Below are 25,083 nucleotides of genomic sequence, written 5' to 3' on the forward strand. Positions count from 1 at the left end.
CCCCGATTTTAGAAGTTTTCAATAACCAACTCTCCTCCTATAAGCAGGTCAGGCTCTTGCCTCTCATCCAGCTTTTGGTAAAATTGAAGGGGATGAGTTTGAAACAAGCTGTGTTCTTGTTTCAGTTTTTTGATAGTTTGACCCTCATACCGACCTCAAACACCCCAAAGCTAATGAGAAATGTTTAAGAATGTAGTCACTTAGAAGAATGCAGCAGCCAATCTGCACAAAGTCCCATAAACAGCACAAAACCAATGACCAGTTAAGACCATAAGAAACAGGAACACGAGTAGGTGATTTGGCTGCTTCAGCTTGCTCCTCCATTTAATAGGATCATGGCTGATGCGATATTCTTCTCATCCACTTTCCTGCCCTTTCCCCATAACCTTTGATGCCCCTACTGATCAAGAATCTATCTCAGCCTTAAATATACGCAAGGACTCTGCCCTCACTGATCTCTGTGGCATCCTTTCAGCATTTGCCCTGTCAAACCTCTTAAGAATCCAAATGTTTCAATGAGGTCACCTCTCATTAGCCTAAACTCCAGTGAGTAGAGTCTCAACCTGTTTAGCCTTTGCTCATAAGACAATGCCTCCATATCAGGGATCATCCTGGAGAACCTTCTCTGAGCTGCCACTAATGAAATAATATATTTTCTTAGATATAAGAAGACCAAAACAGCTCACAATACTCAAGAGCACCAGCACCTTGTACAGTTAGAGTAAGATTTCCCTACTCTTATACACCCATGAAATAGAGGCCAACATTCTGTTAGCTTTCCTGATTACCTGCTGCACTGTACTAGCTTTCTGCGTTTCATGCACAAGTACCCCGTGTCCCTTTGTGTTGCAGCTTTGTGCAGTTTTTCTCCATTTAAGTAATACTCTTCTTTCATTCTCCCTTCCAAAATGAACAACTTTGCATTTTCCTGCATTATACTTCATTTGCCAACTTATATCCCACTTAAGAAATCTATCAATTTCTCTCTAACTGGTTTGTACCCCACCTCACAACCTTCCTTTCCACTTATTTTTGTGTTGTCTGCAAGTTTGGCTTCAGAACATTCACTTCCTCTGAGTCATTGATATATTTTAAACAGTTGCGGTCCCAGCATTGATCCCTGTGGAACCTTACTGGTGATGGGTCACAAACCTGAAAAAGAACTCTTATCCCCTCTCACTGTTTCCTGTCCGTCAGCCAAATCTCTATCCATGGCAATGTGCGACCCCCAACACTGTGGGCTCTGATTACTTAACCTCTTGTGAGTTACATTGTCAAATGTCTTCTGGAATTCCAAATATAACACTTCTTCTGGTTCCCCTCTATCCACTCTGGTTGAGACTTGCTCAAAAAACTCTAATAAATTAGTCAGCCATGATTTTCCTTTCATTACGCCATACTGACTCTGCTTGATCACATTATGATTTTTCAGTTGTTTTGCTATTACTTACCCAATAAATTAATTCCAATTCTTTATTGAGGCATAAATACCGGCCAGGTTACTATGAGGGAGCTCACCAAAGATCCCACAACACTATTTCACTGTCTACCTGAGAGGGCAGAAGGGATCTCTATTTTACACCTCTTTGAAAAACAGTGTCCCCAACAGTGTGGTATCCCTCAATATTACATGGAGTGTCAGCATGTATTCTATGCTCATAGAGTGTACCCCAAGCGTATAGCTTTTTGCTCAGGTGCAATATTGCTACCACTGAATCCAGATTGACACAATATAAATGTGTCCTCTCATTGCTCCTGGACTTGTAGATGGACTTTTATTGTTCATGTGCTGGATAAACACTATTTCAGACCATGCAATACTCCCAACCAACTGTTAGTCTATATATAGAAATTGAGTCTCCAGTGAAGCAGCCACCAAGGAAAAAATATCATTTGGTGACGCCCACAAGGGTGCACATCAGGAATGCTGTGACACTCTGTTCACTCTTTCGTTACACTGAGTCAGCCAACACTCCTGATGCTTTATTCAGTAAGGCTGGTGTCAGTAGGGTGGGCAGCATTAAGCTCTCCAGATGAAACACTGATTATGAGAGTTTCTAAGTTGTGTTCCCAGCTGAGTTACAGTTTGCCATCTGTACTGTGACGTCCATAGTAAATTAAATCTGTTAAAATGTGAAATGTTATGTATAGGCCCAGCAGTACAACATTATCTATATATTTGGAAAGAATCAATCTCCAGTTCATGTATATCATGCAATTTATGTAAAAGGTACTTATAATTATGTACATTAGCGTACATTGTCTGTCTATCTATATCTATTTATCTATCTATCTAGATTGAAAAATTTACATATGCTTGCTGTTTCTGGCAATGTTTCCCATTATCAGTTCCAAAGTCCACATTTATAACAAAAATTGCTGTCATTCTCACTGTGAATGGAGATGTTGGAGCACTGTTACTGGCTGGAAAGCTTAATTATAACATATATTGCAGAAAATATTGCACTGAAGCTTTTTATTGTGTATTGATCAGGACAAATGCGAGAAAGGCAAATTTCAAACTGTAACAGCAAGTTACTACAGGAGAAAATTGTAATTTGACAAGTTAACATAGGCTATTTCCTTATAATTATGGACAAGGAAATTTACTATGAAAATGTGAATATAGAGGCGCGAATTTATAACTTTAAAATGGTCCAATTATCACCACCGTTTAATATTTATCACCACTCTTTAACATATATTACCCTGGGCAATCTACTAACAGATTGTAGGAATTGATCGATAAAGGCAATTTACTGAGCAATATTGATAGAGTGGCTTCCAGTGCAAGTTGACCAAGAATATATAAAAGGCTATTTGTGAATTAGCGATTTGTTTTGTCAGTGATGAATTAAGCATCCTATGCTTGCATTTATATGGCTCTTAAATTGTTGTCTGTTTTCACTGAGAAACCAAATTGCATATCCCTTTTATTAGATTGCTTTCATCTCAAATTCACTCTCCCCTCACCTGAGGCATTGCTGACCCTCAGGTTAAACCACTTCTAATGAGAGGGTGGACTAATGGTCTGACAGGACTATGGAAACTTTACTTTTACCTTTACCTCTGCGGTAAAACAATTTATAATAGGAGTTTATAATGGGAGAGAAAATTGCCTGAAAATTACAACATGCTAGGTCATACAATATGCACATAAGATTACATTTCCAGTCGTAGTTTTTTTCATTCGTTTATGGGACTTGGATGTTGCCAGCTGTGACAACATTTATTGCCTGTCCCTAATTGCCCGTGAGAAGGTGGTGATGAGCTGCCTTCTTGAATCACTGCAAATCACACGATGTAAGTTGACCCACAATGCCCTTAGGGAGGGAATTCCAGTATTTTGACAGCGAAGGAACGGCAATGTATTTCTATGTCAAGGTGGTGAGTGGCTTGGAGAGGAACTTACAAATTGTGATGTTCGCATGTATCTGCTGCCCTTGTTCTTCTAGATGGAGGTGCTCATAGGTTTTGAACATGCTGTCTAAGGATCTTTGGTGAATTTCTGCAGTGCATCTTGTAGATGGTACACACTGTTGCTACTGAGTGTCAAAGGTGTAGGGAATGGATGTTTGTGGATAAGATGCTAATCAAATGGGCTGCTTTGTCTTGGATGGTATCAAGTGTTGTTGGGGCTGCACTCATCCAGGCAAGTGGGGAGAATTCCATCACACTCCAGACTTCTGCTTTGTAGATGCTGGACAGGCTTTGGAGAGTCAGGAGGTGAGTTACTTGCTTAGTATTCCTGTCTTCTGGCCTGCTCTTGTAGCCACTACATTTATATGGCAAGTCTGATTGAGTTTCTGGTCAATGGTATCCCCCCCAGGATGTTGATAGTGAGTAAGTAATTCAGTGATTGTAACACCATTGAATGTCAAGCGGCGATGGTTATACTGTCTCTTACTAGAGGTGGTCATTGCCTGGCATTTGTGTGGCACAGATATTACTTGCCACTTGTCAACCCAAACCAGGATATTGTCCAGATCTTGTTGCATTTGAACATGGACTGCTTCAGTATCTGAGGAATCACGGATGGTGCTGAGGGTTGTGTCCCCACTCCTGACCTTATGATGGAGGGAACATCATTGATGAAGCAGCTGAAGATGGTTGGGCTTAGGACACTACCCTGAGGAATTCCTGCAGAGATGTCCTAGATCTGCGGTGGCTGACCTCCAACAACCACAGCCACCTTCCTATGTGTCAGGTATGACTCCAACCAGTGGAGACTTTGCCTCCATGCCCAATGATTCCAGTTTTGCTAGGACTTCTTAATGCTACCTTTGGTCGAATGCTGCCTTGATGTCGAGAGCTGTCACTCCTATCTCACCTGTTGGCCATTATGTCAAAGCGGAAACAAGCAAAAATGTAAACATTAATAACTGTGTCCATTTCCCTTGTACCCTGGCATAGTGGTACAACTATCCAAGGCTAAGATGTGAATGTTAAAGCAGAAAAAAATTATAAGTCAAATCTTTTGGTTTTATTAGCAACTAATGGTCGTGAATGAGTAAAATAGTAAACAGATGATACTGGATATTGTGATAAGTGTTTATAATATTATTATCATTTGGGAATTTGAATTTTTAAAATAGAAACAGATGGGTTGTGGTTTCGGTTCTATGAAGGTAACTTTTTTTAAAACTTCTTAACTTTTTTCAAGAGATCATAAAGCCATTTTGAACAGTCACCTAAATATATTATTTTTAAGCAAGCATGTGATTCAGTCAAGTGCCTTGCAGGATACCTGTCATTTATTGAGGAAATGTTTATGATGCCGAGCTTAAACAGGTAAAAAAGACAGAACGAGGGACACTTGTTTTAGTTTTGTCTTCAGATCAGAAGAATCAAGATTTCAATTCAGGAGACAGGTTTCCTTATAGCAACATGGTTTTAATTTATGAAGTCTCCAAACTCTGATAGTTTGTACAGAAATTTTGGAGTTATCTAAACTCAAAGGAGGTTCAGGCCAGAAGTTATAAAACTGTCTCAGCAGTCCAAGAAAGAGAACTGTAAAGAGTTAGTTAAGAAAGTAAATTAATGAGTTCAGACAGGGTGTGATACATCACTGGTATTGAGTATCTGTAAGGGATATTACTAGGAAACAAGTTGAAACTTTGTTTGGGTGTTTAAGATCTTTCTAAACCATTTAGGCTGTCTATGTACAAATACAATGGCTTTGTTTTTCTTTTGTTGACAAATATTTGTAGCCTTGTGTGCATATGTTTTGGTGACTAACCACCACAGTTAAAAAAAGAACTGCAAAAATGAAAGTTATGATCAATCAAGTCAGGTTTTACTCTAGGATCTGACTAGTCCAACGTTGCCATCAGCTGGGATCATAACAATATGCATTAGTATTTTCTTGACATTTTCATTATTTTGTCAAAATGCTGTAATAGATACAAGCCTTTCAGGGTTGTATCTTTTACTTTTGTGATTAAAATTTTGCTAAAATTTTCCTCTAGGGCCATATGCATGATCGGTACGGGCAGTTGGCAAGTGTCTATGTCAAACTTCTCAGCACCAAGATGGATTTTCATAAAAAGGTATTGTACTATTAAATGACATGGCTGATTTGATATATTGTTGTGGGGGATGTCCAGGTGGGCACTTCGTATTAAAGCCAATGTTTTAAGAACTTATGCATGCCTTACATGTTGATGTTAATGTGTCTAAAGTATGTTTTGTTGCCTACATAAAGCAGAACAAGGCATTCTCAAGATTAAATCAGGTAATAGGAAAAAAAGTTGCATTTCCATTGTGCCCCCTACACTTTACAGCCAATAAATGACTTTTGAAACTTAATTGTTGTTAGTTTATAAGTAATTGATAGAAAACATTGGTTTCAGATAGTTAATTATATAAGTCAGTTATTACCTTGACAATTCAATCCCTATGAAGTGCGAACTTTCTATTTTGAAACCATTTAAAAATTGATCATCAAGAATAAGTAATACAAAGAAAATAAATTGTACTTAGTTCATTATTGCAAAAAACAAAATGTTAAGAAAGAGTTTTTGTAAATCTATAAAATTTGTATAGCAGAGTGCGGAAGTTTCTGATCACACATTCTCCTTCACAAGAGAGATGTGATAAACTACAGACCAAAATAGAAATTGCTGGAAAAGCTCAGCAGATCTGGCAGCAGTTGTGGAGAGAAATCAAACTTAACATTTTGACCCGATTTATCGTGTCCGCGGTTCTTTCGGTTTTTATTTGGATGAACTGGGCCTGTATTCTCTGGAGTTTTAAAGCATGAGAGGTGATCTCATTGAAAACTACAAGGTTTAGGCAGGGACAGACAGGGTAGCTGCAGGTAAATTGTTTCCCGAGAACCAGTGGGTACAGTTTAAAAATAAGGGGAGGCCGCTTAGGTCTGAGATGAGGAGACATGGTTTTACTCAGATGGTTGTGAACCTTTGAATTCTCTATCACAGAGGGCTGTGGAGGTTCAAATTTTGGGCATGTTTAAGGTGTACATTAATATATTTCCAATTACTGATGGTATATAGGGCTGTGGGCATGGTTGAGTAAAAGACATTGAAGTTTTTGATCAGCCTTGAACATATTGAATGGCAGGACAAACACAGTGGGTTGAGTGGACTCCTGCTGTTCTTGTGTTCCTGAATGATAGTATCTCTGCTTGTATGACCTGTTTCTCAACAGTACACTGAGGGGTGAGCCTGGATTGTGTACTCAAATTGCTAGAACACACATCCTCTCAAAGGGGAGGTGATGGTCTAGTGGTATTATCACTGTTAATCCAGAGACCCGGATAATGTTCTGGGGACCAGGGTTCGAATCCCGCCATGGTAGATGGTGGAATTTGAATTCAATAAATATCTAGAATTATCAATCTAATGATGACCATGGATCCATTGTCAATTGTCAGAAAACCCCATCTGGTTCACTAATGTCCTTTAGGGAAGGAAACTGCCATCCTTACCTGGTCTGGCCTACATATGACACCAGGTCCACAGCAATGTGGTTGACTCTGAACTGCCCTCTGGGCAATTAGGGATGGGCAATAAATGCTGCCCAGCCAGTGATACCCTCATCCCATGAATGAATAAAAAAAGAAAAAAGACAAGGCTATGATATCATTGAGCCAAAGCTGACACTTATAGGGGTTTCTCTTATTACTGGAAAAGTCTTTTTAATAAAATATTTACTTTAATGACAATTGGGATACATTTTGGTTTTGTCCAATCCTAAATTGGATTTATTCTACTTCCTTGTCATGTCTCACGAATCTGAGTGAATTAGCTCCAAAATCAGTCATGAGTAATCCTTGACTGTTTCCCTTCAGAGTGGAATGCTTTTATCTCGTTTTTTTCATTCCTCAGCTAAAAATATTAACTTTTGATTCCATAGACATTGGTCAGTCTTCTGTACCTCTTCCACGTGGTATTTTGTTATATATCTAGACAGACAGTGTCCCAAGGTCATTCAACTGTGAAGGCACATTGCAAAAAAAAAGTGATTTCCTTCTTATCTGAAACCCACACATCCTCAGCGGCTGCTGAAGATCAATTATCAATGGGAATCCTGTCCATTGTTTAAGCTACAGTACAATGTTGCTGAAAAACTTAACAATCCCACATATTTATCCTTCATTTTGAAATGGAATGTGCTGAATGGTCATTTCTAGTTCATCTTGAATCATTTATATTAAACATAGAGCTGAAACTGTGTCAGTAGCAATCCATGCAGTAGTTACGTATAATTCAAGGGATCGTCTTACACTTCCGTGTGTTGCCAAATGGGATTATTCTGTTAAGTGATTAGTGATGATTAGAAGAGCTGAACACAATCTCAAAAGAAAATCAATATGCTATAAAGGTAAAGCTGAAAATGGAGATCACTTAGCCAGTGTGCTAGGTTAGAGGTGAATTTGCACTGTCTGATTAGATGTGCAGTAGCTAAGTGCCAAATGTTGGTACATGATATCATAGGATTACTCAGCATTTAAGTCTTTGGCATTTCAAGAACAGCTGTCAGCAGCTGGGGCTGGAGTGCAATAACTGTCTTTCATTTCCTTCCCTATGTCTCCTGGTTTCCTAATGGTCCAGTAGTGGTGTTGGTATGTTATCTAATGGACAATACAAACAACATATCATTAACAACTAGCATCTCTAGTCTCCTCTGGAATAGTTGTGGGGATTCCTCAATATTCCCGTGCTATCTGAGGAAATTTGTACAATGGCCTTTGGGATTTCAACTTGTAACAATCCCAAGCTAAAAATTATTGCCTTGAATTCTTGAGTTGTACCTTAAGTTATTAGGCACTGTAGACAATTTTTGATATGATAATTCTGACTTTGGTCAGATGTGTGATTGTAGAACAGTCCAACACTTGTAGATAAAGTAATGTATCTAATGGTTCCCAAATTAAATATTTTAAAAGATACCCAAGAAAAAATCAATGATTGAGCTTTAGCTGAGATGACAGTATAATGCTTTCAAATAAACTGGTGCAATATGATGGTTCATGTGATAAATATTGAGGCTGTATACAGATCGCTGTACCTTTAATAATATTTAATGACTAAATCAAGGATCCCTTAAATGACAGGCTATAACTACTAAGGTGATGGTTTAAAATATACGTGTCTGTACATGGGACTGAGGGAACCAACGATGCTTCTTATGACCCACAACCAAACCAGAATAATGGGGGAGTTGTGAAATGATAATTGAGAAAGACATTGAGAAATGAAATAGGCAGAACTGATGGAAGTTTCCCCCAAAAACAGCTATCACTAAAATTAATTTAATAAGGAGAAAGAAACATATTTCCTTTTTAATGAATGGTAACTAACTTGTAAAGAGCTCAAAATCAACTGTATATTAAAGCTAGAACGAGGAGATTTTCTGATCACATCTTTCCTTTCTGCCTCGTTGTTTTGCAGCATTCAGAGTTCCCCCCGCATCTGGAGGTAACTGATGAAGTATTGGATAAAGCTTCAGGCACAGACGTGAACAACATGTAAGTCTGATCAAGTCACAGAATTCGGATCTTCTACTTCTGATATTCTGTATGGCCTCATGCTCAGAGGATAATTCAAGTCTTCCAGGATTTACAAGTCTGTTCTGATTTCAAAGAATTATTATTCTTCTGTATGGAATGACCAGAAACAATCAAATCCTCATCAGCCATGAATACCTGACCCAGATTTTCTTGAAGGAATATTTTTGCCCATTTGATTCATGATTGATTTGTTATTTTTAACTCCAACCCAGTTAATCTGTTTTGCCAATTCTCAGATTTAATTATGTGATTAAGATCTCATTAAGTGGTTTCAATAATATATCCTAGATGAGTGGATTTTGGATGATTTATAAAGGTTTAAGAAATCCTAAGATTAGTTTCTGACCTTGCAATAACAAGAGAGTTTGTCTGTGTAGGACTTGTTAACTAGAAGACAAACGGATAGTCCCAGTGCTGCTCCATAACTAATTGCTAGAAAATATGCAAAAGATGCAGATATAACCCTCTTCCATTTAGTCTAGAGCCTAACACTGTTTTTTCTCCTCTGCCTTGTGTACATGGCTGTTCCATTTTGTATTTCCATGATTAAATCCATTTGATTTCATTTGAGGGGAATAGCTGAAACAGTACCAACTGTGTTGATTGGCAGGCTGTTTCAAATCTAAGATTCTATTCCTAAAACCAGGCAGGTTATGTCTCAGATTTAGCAGGAGTTTCGATGAGAGGTTGCACCATGAGTCCTGTTACCTTAACAATTGGCCTCGAGGCTCCCTAAATACTACTTTAAGTTTTTCAAAAGACTTGTGACAAAAATAAAGTTTATGAAATTGTTGCAATTTCAGACTGTTTCTTTGGTTTAAGATGAAATGAAGGAAGTCATGTGACCTCCAAATTCTGCATAATGACAGGAACTGGGTGGCGTGGTTGTTGTGGTACAAGAGGGGCCCAGATCAGGGGACTGCAGAAAAACTGCAAAATGTTCACAGCCACAGACAATAGCACAAGCATCTGTACTGACTGTGAGTAGAGTGTTGGACTCTAAATCACACAGGAGGTGTTAGGAATATCAGGTTTTAAAATGATTATGTTTTAAACTGTATTTAATTCCCACCTAGAACAGAGTTAGATGTCTAGACAATAGTTAGTTGGTATTTCTGTGCGAGAAAAGCACATGTGATTTACATTGTCATGGAAATGGGGTTTGTGAAGGGAAGAATTTCATTGTTGAACCTCACAGACCCAAGTCAATCTCCAAGAGCCTGAATGACAGTAGGAAGGAGTAGTAGTCAACCCTGCAGCTAAAGCAGAGAAAATGCTGACTTTATTTTCCACCAGGTGGAACATTGGTTAGTGCTTGCACTCAAGTTGAAGTGACTGAGTTTGTGAGAACTTACAGGACGCTGGAAGGTTTACTTACATTAGACTAAAGATGAGGAGTGCCCAGTATGACCCTCACAATAGAAGTTAGCTGGAAGGGAGAAAGGAAGCAGGCCAACAGCAGCAGAGAATTGCTTTGGACTGGCTCCAGGATAATTAGGTGCCCACTTAAGGGATATCTAAGTATAACCAAGGATGAGGATTGCAAGTCATGTAAAAAGTTAAACAATAGAAACCTATCTGTAATTTAGAGTACAAGCTGCTTTCAAGATAATGTTGCTTTTAGTTTGTTACGGTAAATTTTAAAACCTTGAAATTGTGTCATGTGATCTTTTGAGTTGGTCCCTGGAATTTAAATTTCTCTAAAAAGTTATTAGTCTTTACGGGGATTTTAATATACTACATTGATTATTTATTTTGAAATGTAACAATTATTATCCAGTCCACAGTACAATGAAATGAATGAACGGTTAATAATATTTTTTTGTTGGAAAGGGTGGAATGATATGGCCACCGGGTAGACTGTGTAGTTCTCTTGAAGCAGTACTATGGGATGATTACTATCATGAGCGGAGACAATCAGAGCCTTGGCAGTGATTCAGCTAAAGGATAGTACTTTCTTTAATGTGCACTGGAATGAGGTGAATTCCTGCTACAAGGCTGAGAACTTTCCGATTCAGAAGTACCAGCTAAGCCACACACTATATATGTACACACCAAAACAACCCTTTTTACATTGGAAAATTAAGTGGACCGGATTCATGGTGTAGAGTCATGGTTGAATAGAGGTATTTTTATGTCTTAATGGTGTTTTTTAGGTTGCTGGTAAGAATAGTGAATGCTTACAGTACATTTTTGCATGACTTCTGCAAATGTCATTAACACAGTGGGCAACCAGAAGGAGAATCTGTGTCTAGTTGCACTACACAACTGAGTGTGACTTAGTCCAGTCAAATGCAGCAATCATGATTTTGAACTGTGTAAGAACAGGTGGTTTGGATTCCAGGTATATTTTGGGAGGGGTAGAGATTGAATATTGATTGTATGATCTCCACAAATGTCCGTACCTATTGCAAGTTTCTTAATCAAATGGAGAAAGTTAATGCAAGTATAAAATTAGGAAACCTTTTATTCATATTAGTAATGAAAGGAAAATGTACCCATAAGAATATTAGGGTCTAGGATAATCTTTGTCATTACTTTGGTACTCTGTAGAGCATTGTTCTCTTTTCGGAGGTAAGCTTAAAAAAGAGTTAGATGCAATTTTCTGCTTGAGTGAACTGCTATATTATCCCAGCTTGAGCCTGCACTTTGTTCTTCTATTGATGTGTCCTAAAACTACATTGGTTCGTATTATAATGTGAATTTATATTTTTGAGAGTCAGTTTATAACACTTCAGGTATTTTCTTACTGGTCGATAACTATTCCATATTGAGATCATGACTATCAGACCTGAATGTATCACTTATCATTGTCCACAATAAAGGAATGTTGACATTGCAGGTGCATGGAAATTCAGCAGTATGTATCACTCAAAAAGAAATGTTTCACTTAGAACACTGATGGCACTGGATAACCGAATGCTTGTGAACTGTTGCCAAACCCTAATTCAAATGGGATGTATGAGGCCCTGTTCTCTCCCTTTTGAGATTGAAAACCTACATCTCTGATCTTCTGACTGAGCAACAACTGGATGAAAGGAAACCTGATCTGCAAACTCTGTTTCTCTAGCATCCTCTTAATATTGTTGATGTATCTTTCAGTTGAGCTTTACTCCAAATGCTCAGTCTTTGTTGATAATTAATGTCGATCCCATGTAGAATATTAATGAAGGTAGTCAGATAGCTCAGACCCAATTGAGATACAGGGTGGGGGTGAATTTTAAATTTGGAAATAAGGCATGCTTTCCCCACCATGCTTTTGTGAAATTTGGTGCAAGTGGATGGATAACTTGACATCATTTTGCTGGTCTTTGACAATACAGAAGTTTGGGTGGGAGCCAAAATCAGCAGCCCAGCTGCCATTTTTTGTTGTTCTTCCCCCCCGACCCCCGACCCCAACACTGACACTGTAGCCAAAGCAGTGGTGCTTATATTTTCCCCACATCACCCGTGGCTTTGTGAATGTGTAGTGGCTCAGTAAAAATACACCATTGTGCAAGAACTTTACACTTTCTACAACCAGGAAAACACCCATGTGGCTAGTGAAACATTAACAAGCAAACCTGATAAGGCCAATGCTTACCTTAAAAAAAAGTGAAAGGGGTGGGTAGGGACTAAATCAACATAGAGCTGGAGAGGGAAATAGTGCACTCCATTTCCCCCACAGTGCCCATCTCTCTCTAAAAGGCATCGAGACCATTGGTAGATACCGCTTACTCACTCTCCAAAGACACCCAGGCTCAGATGTAACTGCAGGAGAGGGACAGGCAGTTGGCAGAGATGACACCCTGCACAGCCTGCTGCCTGGACCTGTTTATAGCCAGCCTAGCCAGGCCCCCACCTGCTAACTATTTTAAAAAAACTAATTAGCAAGCTGTTAAACTTCCACAATTTTATAGAGATAGTAGGAACTGCCGATCCAGCTCTACACAGCGTTATTCCACAATTTTATGATGCCCTGGCAGGATTTTTAGATGTTGGTTCTAAAAAACAGAACTGGGAGTCTTTTACAGTAGCTGAAAAAGATGCCACAAATGTGGCAAATAAGACCTGCCACCGAGATCATAGTTGAACTTACCAGTGAATTTTGCTGGAGACGATGACTGCGTCTGTATGCTTTTTAGTGGCATTTCTGAAATCTTTTTATGCTTTCAAAATGATTGCTTAAAGATTGATTCTGAGAACTGTGATTGTGGAATTACAGCTCTGCCCTAAATTAAACCAATCTATAATTCTGATTCCCAAAGCCCTTGCACCAAGTCATTACTCATAGTATACTTTGAATGTAGAGGCACCAAAACTTGATGTATCATTTATTAAAGTAACTCCAGTCACAAGACCTGGTGTGACTTGTAAAACACAGGCATGTGAAATGATAATGATACCTGATACTGACAGCAAGTTTGGAATGGAGTGAGCCAAAGGATTTGGGGTTGAGAAACCAGTTTCCTAATCAGCTATAATTGGCTGGTTTCCTGCCAACGAGCCAGTAATAGGCCATGACATGCTTTATTTGTCCTTAAAGGGCGTAGCATGGGGTTAGTCTCCCCATCCTGCCAGGAAACATCCCCCACGATAGCCTATGGTCATTTGTTACCACTTTGTTATTTTTGTCTGGATGATAGCTACAGGATTAGTTGGTTTTATGTTTAGACATTATCATCATGTACATTGTTATATGGGGGAGTTCCCTTTCTAAAAATAAGCTGCTTTTTGTAATGTAGGTGTCAACACTGGATAGCCTGTAGATCATGAAGCAGGGATTCTTTTTATAGTCCACTAGTAGCAAAGATAGACAGTCCAAAGATGTTAGGGTTAATGGTGAATTGGCCATGCTAAATTGCCCAAGGTATCCAGGAGTGTGGCTATTTGGATTAGCTGTGGAAAATGCAGGGTTACAGCGATAGGGTGCAGGGGAGGGTGTAATCTGGGTGGATGCCCTTCGGAGGGTTGGTGTCAACTCGATGGGCCGAAGGGCCTGTTTCCACACTGTAGGGATTCTATGATTCTGTGAATATCCGGTCTTTTACAAATATTAAGAGAAATCAAAACTAAAATGAGAAAGAGAAACAGTATGTGTGTTGAATCGAGCCTGTAGTTCATATCTTGATGGAATAACCTCATCTGTCCCTCTCTTGCTGTCTCCACAAACGGTCTGTGGGTACTGTCTGGCACCCCATTTGATGCCCTTCCTCAATACTGCCACCTGCTGTTGGAGGTCCCATCACATTTATATTGAGTGCAGCTGATGGGGAGCAGATCCAATCTTTGAGTTGACTGGACCAAATGTTGGAAACGAACATGGGGTTTCCTCATCCTGATTGCATTATGTACCCATACCTATGATCCTGCCATTGAAGCTGCGTTTAGCAACATAACAGCGAGCCTGCTTGTGTTTTCAGTCCATGGGGCTTCCCTATCCTAAGTGCTGAAACAGAACAGATTGCTGAGACATTGCATTCTCCATGACCCAGTCTGCAAAGTGTCGAAATACTAAACTGTCCATAGCATTTACCATTCACCACTCAATCAACAATTCAGTTTAAAGCTATGCTGTAATGAAACCCAAGATTTCTGTAAGATGTGAAAGATCTAAAGGCATGCTTGCCTGCCTTTGGCTTGTGTTTTGATTTCTTTGCATTACCATTTGTGAATGTATTTTCTAACCAGTACGCTGAGCCCAGTGTCCCAGAACTGACTGTAATGGCTGAGTGCTTGTCTTCATCTTATTGCTCCTTTATTACAGTGACTGCCTAACATTTACAAGGATTTGACCAGACATTAACTGTATTTAATAGATTGAAACACATATCTCACTTATGTTGGATTCCTGCTCTTTGCTGATATCTGAAGGAGAGAAACCAGAATGAACCTCTGTGCCTGAGATGGGGTAGAGTTGAGGGTCTGATGATTATGTATTGATCTCTGCTTTACATCCACACATACAGATGCTGGGTGATAGTAGGATAGGCCAATGGCTGCAGTGGTCTTCTTTTCCTTCCTCACTTTAAATGTGTTTCAATAGACATGACAGCCAATAGGCAGACCAAGGCTATCAATACAGCACGACACACCAGCAAGCTCCAGCTTGCTGTTCACTGTTGAGCTAAACTTTACCAAAAGTGGCAGGTTTCAGGAGAGAACATGAGGTGAGAAAGTTGGAAAGGAGAAAATAAAACTCTTCAAATATAATATTAAAAGTGATCCTCAGTAGAATCAACAGTTTCGTCCTCTTAACGTGAAATTGGTCTACTCCAAACATTAACTGGCCATATATCATCCTAATGCAAAGACACTTTCATGCAGGGTTCGATCTAGAATGTTGAGGTTATTGTCTGATCTCCATACTAGTGGGTATCGAGCCAGCATTCTCTGAACTGAAAGCTTAACAAATTTAGTGAGTTTCTTCACTCATGATGTGCAAATTTTTAAATTATATTTTAAAATCATTTTTCTCATGCACAGTAATGTCCTTTTTAGGTTGGAATACACAGGCTGTATTACCCCTAATCTGAAAACAAAAATGCACCAGTAGACTTCGTTGTTTCTGCATCAGCCTAAATGATGCCCATGAATGAATTACTGCATGGCCTCAATTACTAATGCTGATCTTTATCTGTTAGAGGATCAGTTGATTTCCTTTAAAAATTGGGATTTTTATTTGGATAATAAGTGGGTAGGTACAGGGTGTGTGTGTGCTGGGTGACTGCAGATGGTATCACTGGATGAATGCAAGAGAAGTGTGTGTGTGTGGTAGGGTTTTTGTGACTGGGTGGGTGAGATGGTAGTTATGGGTAACTGGGAATGTAACAAACTATGGATGGGGATGTGGGAGTCAGGGAGGGTGGGTGAAAATATCATCAAGAGTGGGCCCTGGATGGATGTGTAAGGCGGTGGATATGAAGGCCTGATTTTGTGGGAGAATATAGGTCCCTGGTGGGTCTTTTTTCTGTAGTAGGAAATGAACAATTTGTTGAGATCCAATCCTGGTTATAAGGAATAATTAGATGCATACGGAAAAGCTGGCATTTGTTTTTTTGTAGACCCAACATTAAACTGAAAAAAAATTTTGTTGCAGCTTCCAGCTTACGGTGGAAATGTTTGATTATATGGACTGCGAGCTGAAAGTTGCTGAAAGTGGTAAGTTTATAATCAGTCGGACATTATTAGTCCATCTCTTGACTGAAATGTTAGTTTAGAAAATTATACCTAAGAAAGCTGAATAAAAGACTCTCCATAAATTCTGAGAGGAAAAAAAAACACTCTTAGTTTGAGCTTTCGGACAGAAATAAAACTAGCTGCTTCAATGCTTCATATGCATGTGCTAATCGCTGTATTTGACTGTTCCTGCTTGTGCTGATCTAAGTTAGTTAGCCTGAGCTGTGACTATCCATTCAGAAGCCACTTGCATGTAAAGCCATGGATTGAACTGGAGAACCATACAAAGGTTACAGCCGCTCTGTGCCGCTCGCGCCAACAACTCCAAAATTCCCACATCTCTGACCTTTCCCGCAACCTTGCAATTTTTTTTTCTGTTCAGGTTTTTGGCTAAACTCCTTTTGAAAGACAGGATGGAACCCGTCTTCACCACAGCATCAGGCGGTGCATTCCAGATCTTAACCATTCCACCAGCCAGTCTATTTCCCCTTAAAGTCTGTCACTCTCGTAGTTCAAAATAGTTTTAAGTAATTTGAAAATTTTGAAATAAATTGTGTTGTGTACACCAAAGTCAAAATTGTTGAGATACTTGCAAAACAGTGGTTGTAGTACTGACTTCCAGACAATCCCACCTGTATACTTGCCTTCAGTTCAATAAGGAGCAGATCCAGAAGTGCCCCCTTTCTTGTTGGGCCAGAAATGTACTGGTCAAGAATATGCTTACAGACATACTTCAGATACTCTTTTCCCATCTATGCCCTGTACACTGTTATTGTCGCAGTCTATATTCGGTTAAGGATCCCCATCATCACTCCCCAATAGCTTTTATTCGTTTCTGTAATTTCTGTGCAAATTTGCTCCTTTATATTTTCCCCACTAGCATAGGGAATACAATAAATAGTGTAAAATCACTTCCATCACTACTTAGCTCTGAGCAAATCGATTCTTTCCTTGCCCTCTCCAGGATATTTTCTCTCTCCAGCACTGTAATATACGCTTCGTAAATATTGCCATGCCTCCTCCATTCTTTTCTTCCGTATTTTTCCTGAACATCTCGCATGCAAAAATGCTTATTCCCCTGTCCTGGACTGTTTTGAACTGTTACTGCTACAGGATCATATTCCCACGTAGCTACCGCCTGCAGCTTGCCAACTTTATTGACCATGCTTTGTGTGTTTACAGATATGCAATTCACCAAAGCTCCTTTAACATCATCTTCCAAACCTTTGACATCTACCATCTAGAAAAACAGTGGCAGCAGACACATGGAAACACCACAACCTACAAATTCCTCTTCAATTCGAGGAAGAATGTTGTGAAACTAAAAAGGATTTCAGAAAAGATTTATAAGGATGTTGCCAGGGTTGGAGGGTTTGAGCTTTTGTGAAGCCTAATAGGCTGGGGGTATTTTGCCTGGAGTATCGGAGGCTGAGGGGTGACCTTAGAGAGGTTTATAAAATCATAAGGGGCATGGAAAGGCTATATGGGCAAGGTCTTTTCCCTGGGTTGGGGGAGTCCAAAACTAGAGAGCATGGGTTTAAGGTGAGAGGGGAAAGATTTAAAAGGGATCTAAGGGGCAACTTTTTCACGCAGAGGGTGGTGCATGTATGGAATGAGCTGCCAGAGGAAGTGGTGGAGGCTGGTACGATTACAACATTTAAAACGCATCTGGATGGCTATATGAATAGGAAGGGTTTAGAGGGATATGGGCCAAATGCTGGAAAATGGGACTAGATTTATCTAGGATATCTGGATAGCATAGACGATTTGGACCGAAGGAACTGTTTCCTTGCTGTATATCTCAATGACTCTCAGACTCTATGACCATCATAATTTGGAACAATATTGCTGTTCATTCACTGTTGCTGGGTCAAATTTCTGGAACTTCCTACCTAACAGCACTCCTGGTGTATCTGTACCACACAGATTGCAATTTTTCAAGAAGGTCACCCATTATTACCAGCTCAAGGCAAATTTGAGAAGGACAGTTAATGTTAGCCTGGCCAGTGGAGCTCACATCAAGAATGAATTTTAAAAATGCACTCAACCTAATTTCAGAAATCACATGACACCAGGTTATAGTCCAACAGGTTTATCTGAAAACACAAGCTTTCGGATTTAGCCCCTTCACACCTCCACATCAACCTAATTTAGACCTTCCTACATTTCCTCATATTCTGATTCCACCTAATGTCTTACTATTTCTTACTCTAGTGCTGTCTTTCCCTGTCCTTTGTGCACACTGTTTTTCCTTTTGAAATGCTAAATGTTGGTTCCCAACTCTCTATTCGATCAATAATATGCATGGTGCTCCTGACCCAACTTAGAGCATTACACATTAGTTCATTTAACTGTTTATATTAGCTTTGCTTTGTAACTTTATTGACTCAACAAGACTTGGCTGGGATACTTTCATCACATTCTGAGTGGGCACAACAAACCACCAAAGGGTTAATTGTTGTTCCTTTTTATATTTGTTGACGATCTAAACATAAAAAACCTAAAGAACTGCAGATGCTGTTAATCAGAGACAAAAGTAGAAATTGCTGGAAAAGCTGAGCAGGTCTGGCGGTATCTGTGGAGAGAAATCAGAATTAATGTTTCGGGTCGAGTGACTCTTCCTCAGAACTGATGGTAGCTAGGAAAATGTCGGTTTATATGCAGAAGATCGGGTGGGGGGAGGGGGGTCAGGTGTAAACAATAGGTGGGGATAGAGCCCAAAGAGAGAGAAGAGCAGTTGGACAGGCAAAGGAGTGGATAATGATCTGGCTGGGAGGGTGAATGGAGACTGTTAATGGCTAATAATGGATGGTGTGTAATAGCAGACTGTGAGATAAGGCCTGGTGTGTGGGGGTTGGGGTGAGGACATAGGAGAGCCCTAAAGTTATTGAACTTGATATTGAGTCTGGAAAGCTGCAGGGTCCCCGAGCGGAAAATGAGGTGTTGTTCTTCCAGGTTGCGCTGAGCTTCGCTAAAGCACTGCAGCAAGCCTGAGATAGAGGTGTTGGCCAGGGAACAGGGTGGTGTGTTGAAGTGGCAGGCAACTGGAAGTTCAGGACCTTTTTTTGCAAACAGAACGCAAGTGTTCTGCAAAGATTGAAACATGACCCGGGTTCGATTTCAGCCTCGGGTGACTGTCTGTGTGGAGTTTGCACATTCTCCCTGTGTCTGCGTGGGTTTCCTCCGGGTGCTCCGGTTTCCACCCAAAGTCCAAAGATGTGCAGGTTAGGTGAATTTGCCATGCTAAATTGCTCATAGGGATGCGTAGATTAGGTGGGTTATAGGGGAATGGGTCTGGGTGGGATGCTCTGAGGTTTGGTGTGGACTTGTTGGTCTGAAGGACCTGTTTCCACACTGTAGGGATTCTATGATTCTATGACACATTGCCCTATCAGTTGATAGGAAAAGGCACTCATTGTTTGCTACTGAGTTAAGGCAGAACAGAAAGTTTTTGAGTTCCATCACTGTATATGATGACTTAGTGGATCTCAGCAATGCACCTAGAAATAACTGCTTTTCTGTTCATAGGTGCTTTTAGATGAGGCATCCAATCATGATCACTGTATGGTTACCCCCAGCTGGCAAATATGAGAATCATAGAATCCCTACAGTGTGAAAGCAGGCCATTTGGCCCATCAGGTCCATACCGAACTGCTGAAGAGTATTTCACACAGATCCGCCTCCCAACTCTATCCATGTAACCCTGCATTTCCCATGGCTAATCCACCGAGCCTACACGTCCCTAGACACAATAGGCAATTTAGCATGGTCAATCCACCTATTCTGCACATCTTTAGACTGAGGGAGGAAACTGGAAGACCCAAAGGAAACCCATGCAAACATGGGGAGAATGTGCAAACTCCGCACAAACAGTCACCCAAGGGTGGAATCGAACCCGGGTCCCTGACGCTGTGAGGCTGAAGTGCTAACCACTGAGCCACTGAAATGTGGAGACTTGAATGGAGAGCAAGAACTTGGCCAAAGTTGAACAGGCCTATTCATTAATAACAAGATTTGTGCATGAAGATGGCTAGTTTTGAGAGGTTCTGGGAGTTGCTGATACATGTGGAACTGCACTCCAGCAGTCACAGTGACAATGCAGTAAGGCATAGGGACCATTGTGAGAAAGAAAAACAGTGTGTGCCACTAAATGACAGCAGGTAGTAAGCTGCATGTCTCAAGATACAAAAGTATTTGGATTTATACAGGTATTTAAACGTGTACCTGTTTGTCAATACTCTTTGCATCATTTCTGTTTCCCCTGTGACATTTATAAAAGCGATCTGATTTTTATTTCAGTGTACACAGATTACCACGTTCCCATTATTCAGCACCAATTTTACACTTTGAAGTTTGTCTCCATCACATGAGGTAGTTTAAAAAACTGACTTGCATTCAGAATCTGAATATGAGAAAGCCTGAATCTGAGCTGAATTCTTAGCTAATATAAAGAAAAACATGAATCTGGTTTGTTTTGCAGATGCACAATGGGTTAGGTAAACAGTGAAACTCTTTGTGCACCTGACCGTAGGGTGGACTAACCTTTCAGTCAGGAACATGAAATGGAACAGTACAGCTTTTCTTTTCAACGGTGGTTGTCTTTTAAGAGGTAAAGAGGTGAAAATTCACCCTGGGCAGAAGAACAAGATAGATGCTATCGAGAGGTCCCCATTTGTTATACACATCCCCTACCCTCCATTTCAAGTGGACTGAATATTGGGTGTTATGTATAATAAGCAGTCATTGCAGTGCTGTCTGTTTTGTGGCATTTGCAAATATATTTTTATCCAAGAGGGAGTTGACTAGTTTTTAAAATGGTACCATTCCATGACACCTAACTTCTGTGCTGTGTGTACAAGCCCAAAAGGAAAAATTAGTAAAACTTCAGATTATGCATTCTGGTTCAACTCATATATTTCAAAATGCCAGTCTTGTCCAAGCAGTATGTTCATTTCCAAACATTACTAGTTTTTACTGTAATTCTTCTGTTAGGGTAGGGAACAAGAAAGTCTAAATAAGCTTAAAAATAATATTTATATCTTTGTGCACCAATTCCATTTGAAAATTCAAAATTATGTTGCAATAAAACTGTACGAAGTTTGCAGGACGACTGGGTAAATGTGAACTCTTCCAATTCTATAAACTCCACTCACTGAACACCTTTGGTCTACTGACAATGGTTTTCTCCACGTCTTCCACTTGCTTTATTCCATCATTGGGCTATTTTGCCCTCTGCATTGGAGTTCCCTCCCTCAAATCCTTTGCCTAGCCACCTCCCTCTTAAGACTGTCCTAAAAGCTCATCTCTGTGACCACGATTTTCACTGACTTTCTTAATGTCCATATTTGTTTAATGACGCTATTATGAAGCATCTTGAAATTTCTCCATTTTAAAGTTGCTGTACAAATGAAAATTGCTGTTACTGTGGTGTGATCTCAAGATTGATCATCAGTCTTTCTGTGATTGACCTCTGTCTGGAGGGAAGCTCAGAATCCTTGCTGAGAAATGTATGAGAGATGACAACATGATTGAGTAAGATACTGCAGGCTGCCCTTGTATGAGTTACTGATTTCAGTACAGTGATTATGTACATTAATCAAGGAGTGTTCCATCATTTCTAGCTTATCTTTCACTCTTTTTCAAATAAGGAGTCTCTGAACGTTTAAAGGACCTACTTACTATATGAACAATATTCTAATACCACAGACACCTTTCTTTAAACTTGTCCTCATTACCTGAATGCTGTGGGTGGAGATTCTGGGGGAGTCTATTTTTATCCTGTTATTCCTTTGGGTATTTTGAAAACTTGCAGTTTAAAGTGACAACTTTGTAGTGAAGTGAAGAAAGTCACTTTCAGGAAACTGGAGCACTGTGTCTCAGATTTCTAAATATTTATTGAACATGACATTTCAAAATTCAGAGTGACTAATTGATAAAGTGTATGCAGTTTGGTGTGTGTCACAGCTAAGCGTGAAATGTTCTAGAACATAAAGTTATTTGGACTGTCAGTTTGTATCAATTTGAAATTTGTATGTGATTCATTCAGACTGTGTGCTCTGCTCCTTCTCCCTTTCTGTGAAACTTTATTTTGAATATTTTCTTGTACTTCATTTTCTCTTTCTGAATGAAATCTGTTTGATTCAATGCAGTTAGTTATGCAAGCCCTAATTACATTGGATAATGGTAGACTTCTGTCATCCAATGTTCATACAGGCAGCTGCTGCCTTCTCGTGTCCCATTCAATCTCACCTACTTGATGTTTAATGGCCTGAAAAAGCCATTTAATCAAGAAGGCCTTCAGAGCTGAGAACGAACTCTGTGATCACAGGTGGGTGCTTTCAAGGAAGGAATGAGAAACTAGGCTGATTTCCCCCAAAGTCACTAACATGGGAATGTGAATTCATACACACACAAGCTACTTTTAACTTCAGCACACCATGCAATGACACAAGAAACACTCATTGCAAGTTCCATTCTTCTTTAAGTCCTGAGATCAGAGTCTGACTAAAATGGTGCCTGGTCGTTTTTGAAGGAACAGCAGCAGAAAGTAATGCCTTTTTCCTCTTATCTGAGCAGATGTTAGTGAGTTGTGAGCATTTTTATGCTAAAATCTTTCATCTGATTCTGAGAAGAGGTTTGGGAATGTTGTACTACTTTGTAAACTTGGTTGTTCATTTCACAAAATGCTGAACTGCAAGAAGTCTCGAGTATTTGAGAGATCACTCGCAACTGCTGCATTGAGCCCTGCCTGACACCTCTCAATTTTACTCATTCAATATATTTCACTGCCACAGTACATATTCCAATTGCCAAATACTGAGAAAAGATCATAATCTGATTCATTGCAGCAAAACTGTAAAGGTCAAAAGCAGAAACAGTCTATGCACCAAAACTTGTAGGATCTATAGAGGCTGTCACAATACTCCAGACCTCAGAACTTGCCTTATCGTACTTTGCAGCACAGTACTGTACACCTGTCTGTTCTTTACACAAACACCTTGTTGACAGTCAATTGAATGAGACTGTGCACATCATAACTGTAACTCTCCACTCAACAACCCTCCCCTGGCTTCCTGCCAAATGTTACATAGCCACACATCCACTGATTGATGCAAACCCACAAGCTGGTTCAAACCATCCTTGCTGCATCTCACTTATCCACTCCATGATGACCTGCTCAATGCAACCACTGCCTGTTTTTGCCTTCCATCTCCAAGCCCCTAAATGGAGCAACCTTCCTGAGCAGGGTCTTCCAGGATCGAGGATTTGAAAACATGTGTTTTGTGACAATGTCAGTCATCACATTGAGAACAGTCCTTGCTAAATAGGTTCAGAACAAGCCAGTTCTTCCTGTTCAGCTAACCTTTACTACTGAGGCTTCAGTAAAAAGTCCTTGGGCACTTATCGAGAGACACATTCAATGTTACATATTGTAAAGGAGTGTCCCCTCTATGGTCCAAGTGGTGTACTAACCACTCAGCAATGCAGTCTCCAACTTTAACTCGTTCAATAACTTTACCTTGTACAATACTACATGTCCCATGTGCCTCTCATCAACAAAAGTGACTCTTAAGTAGATCACTCAATGTAGTCTAAGCAGTCAATACTATTATTATTGTAGATGGTGCTCAGTATTTTATAGATTTCTGAGCATTTCCTTCAGTTGAACTAGCTTGAAGTGCCGTACTTATTGACTAAGAACATAACCATTCCAGCTGGATTTTTGTAGAAGCAACAGTAGTGGATGTATATTTTACATAATTCAGAAGAAATCATAATCTAATGAGTAAACACTACCCATGAAAGGACACATTTGAAGCAAGAAAATACTGCTGATTCAGCAAAAGTATAAATATCATGGAACTCCACAATCCAAATTCATATGGTAAAGAATACATCCAGTGTAGCTGTTTAACCAAAGGTTCTGGACAAGCTTGTACTCACAAAACTGACTCTTGATCTTACATCTTTTGTTGCTTAATCTAAGTAGTGTAGCTATCCATTGCTGGTTTCAATCAGAATTGATCTCTTGTCTGTGTTCCCTTGCAAAGCAGTCGGACCCAGCTACTGCTCAGTTATAAATGACATGCTTTTCCTTGAAGGCAGGGAACCAGCTTCTGACAGTGAGTCCTGGATTTGAAAATGCCTACACAGGTCTGAATCCAGATGTCCCACCCCTCCAGAATCCAGCCTTGCCATTTCTGTCTGGATAGGGGTAGGTTCTAAATTGCACGTATCCTTGGTTTCTGGAGGCAGCTGCCTAATTAAATCAGCATGTCTGAACTTAGTGCATTTGTTTGAATAGCCAAAGTGCCCAACAGGAGAGGTAAACTGTCCTTTTGGACATGGTCCCAGGGTGCTTTTGGGAGAGGTCAGGTGTCCTTTGGGATTGTTAGAAGTAGATATCAATGTATGTGAAAAGTGCAAAAATTCATTAGAATTCTCAAACCAATCGAAGAACTGTTGAGATGTTAAAGGTCTATCAAGATGTCAAAGAACTGTCAAAATTGATAATAAGTATCAAAACTGTCAAGACATTTAGCTTAAATTTTAAAGAAAAGTATGAGTTTAAAAAGAATCAGTGTTTTCTATTTCATTCTGTTGACATAAGCCTGGGGCCATCAGTGTATGACTTGTGCTGCATTTCTGAATTTGCAAGTTAACATTATCACATTGAGGAGTCTCTGCTGTGTCAATTCCGAGTGGTATAAAATAATACGACTTAAATAAAATGCTTGTTTTCATAAGAGATTAGCTGAGGGAATTTCAATGTACTGATTTTTTTAAATCAGTATTTTTTAAAAATAATGATGTCATCAATAGACACCCAACTTTATTTTATATTAACATGGCTCTTGGTGTCCATCCATGGTTGTAACTAGAGCACTTGA

At 39.6% G+C, this 25,083-nt stretch overlaps 1 protein-coding gene across 1 annotated transcript in view; it reads left to right on the forward strand.

The window, feature by feature from the left end:
• Nucleotides 1-25,083, forward strand: part of LOC109913383 (huntingtin-interacting protein 1-related protein) — a 254,945-nt gene that overhangs the window by 174,983 nt on the left and 54,879 nt on the right. The window contains exons 6-8 of the mRNA XM_048611714.1: nt 5,469-5,549; nt 8,916-8,992; nt 16,113-16,174. Of these exons, the coding sequence (XP_048467671.1) occupies nt 5,469-5,549; nt 8,916-8,992; nt 16,113-16,174 (220 nt within the window). The remainder of the gene's footprint in view (nt 1-5,468; nt 5,550-8,915; nt 8,993-16,112; nt 16,175-25,083) is intronic.

Source organism: Rhincodon typus, chromosome 24 (assembly GCF_021869965.1).
Source record: "Rhincodon typus isolate 14 chromosome 24, sRhiTyp1.1, whole genome shotgun sequence".
Lineage (NCBI taxonomy): Eukaryota > Metazoa > Chordata > Chondrichthyes > Orectolobiformes > Rhincodontidae > Rhincodon > Rhincodon typus.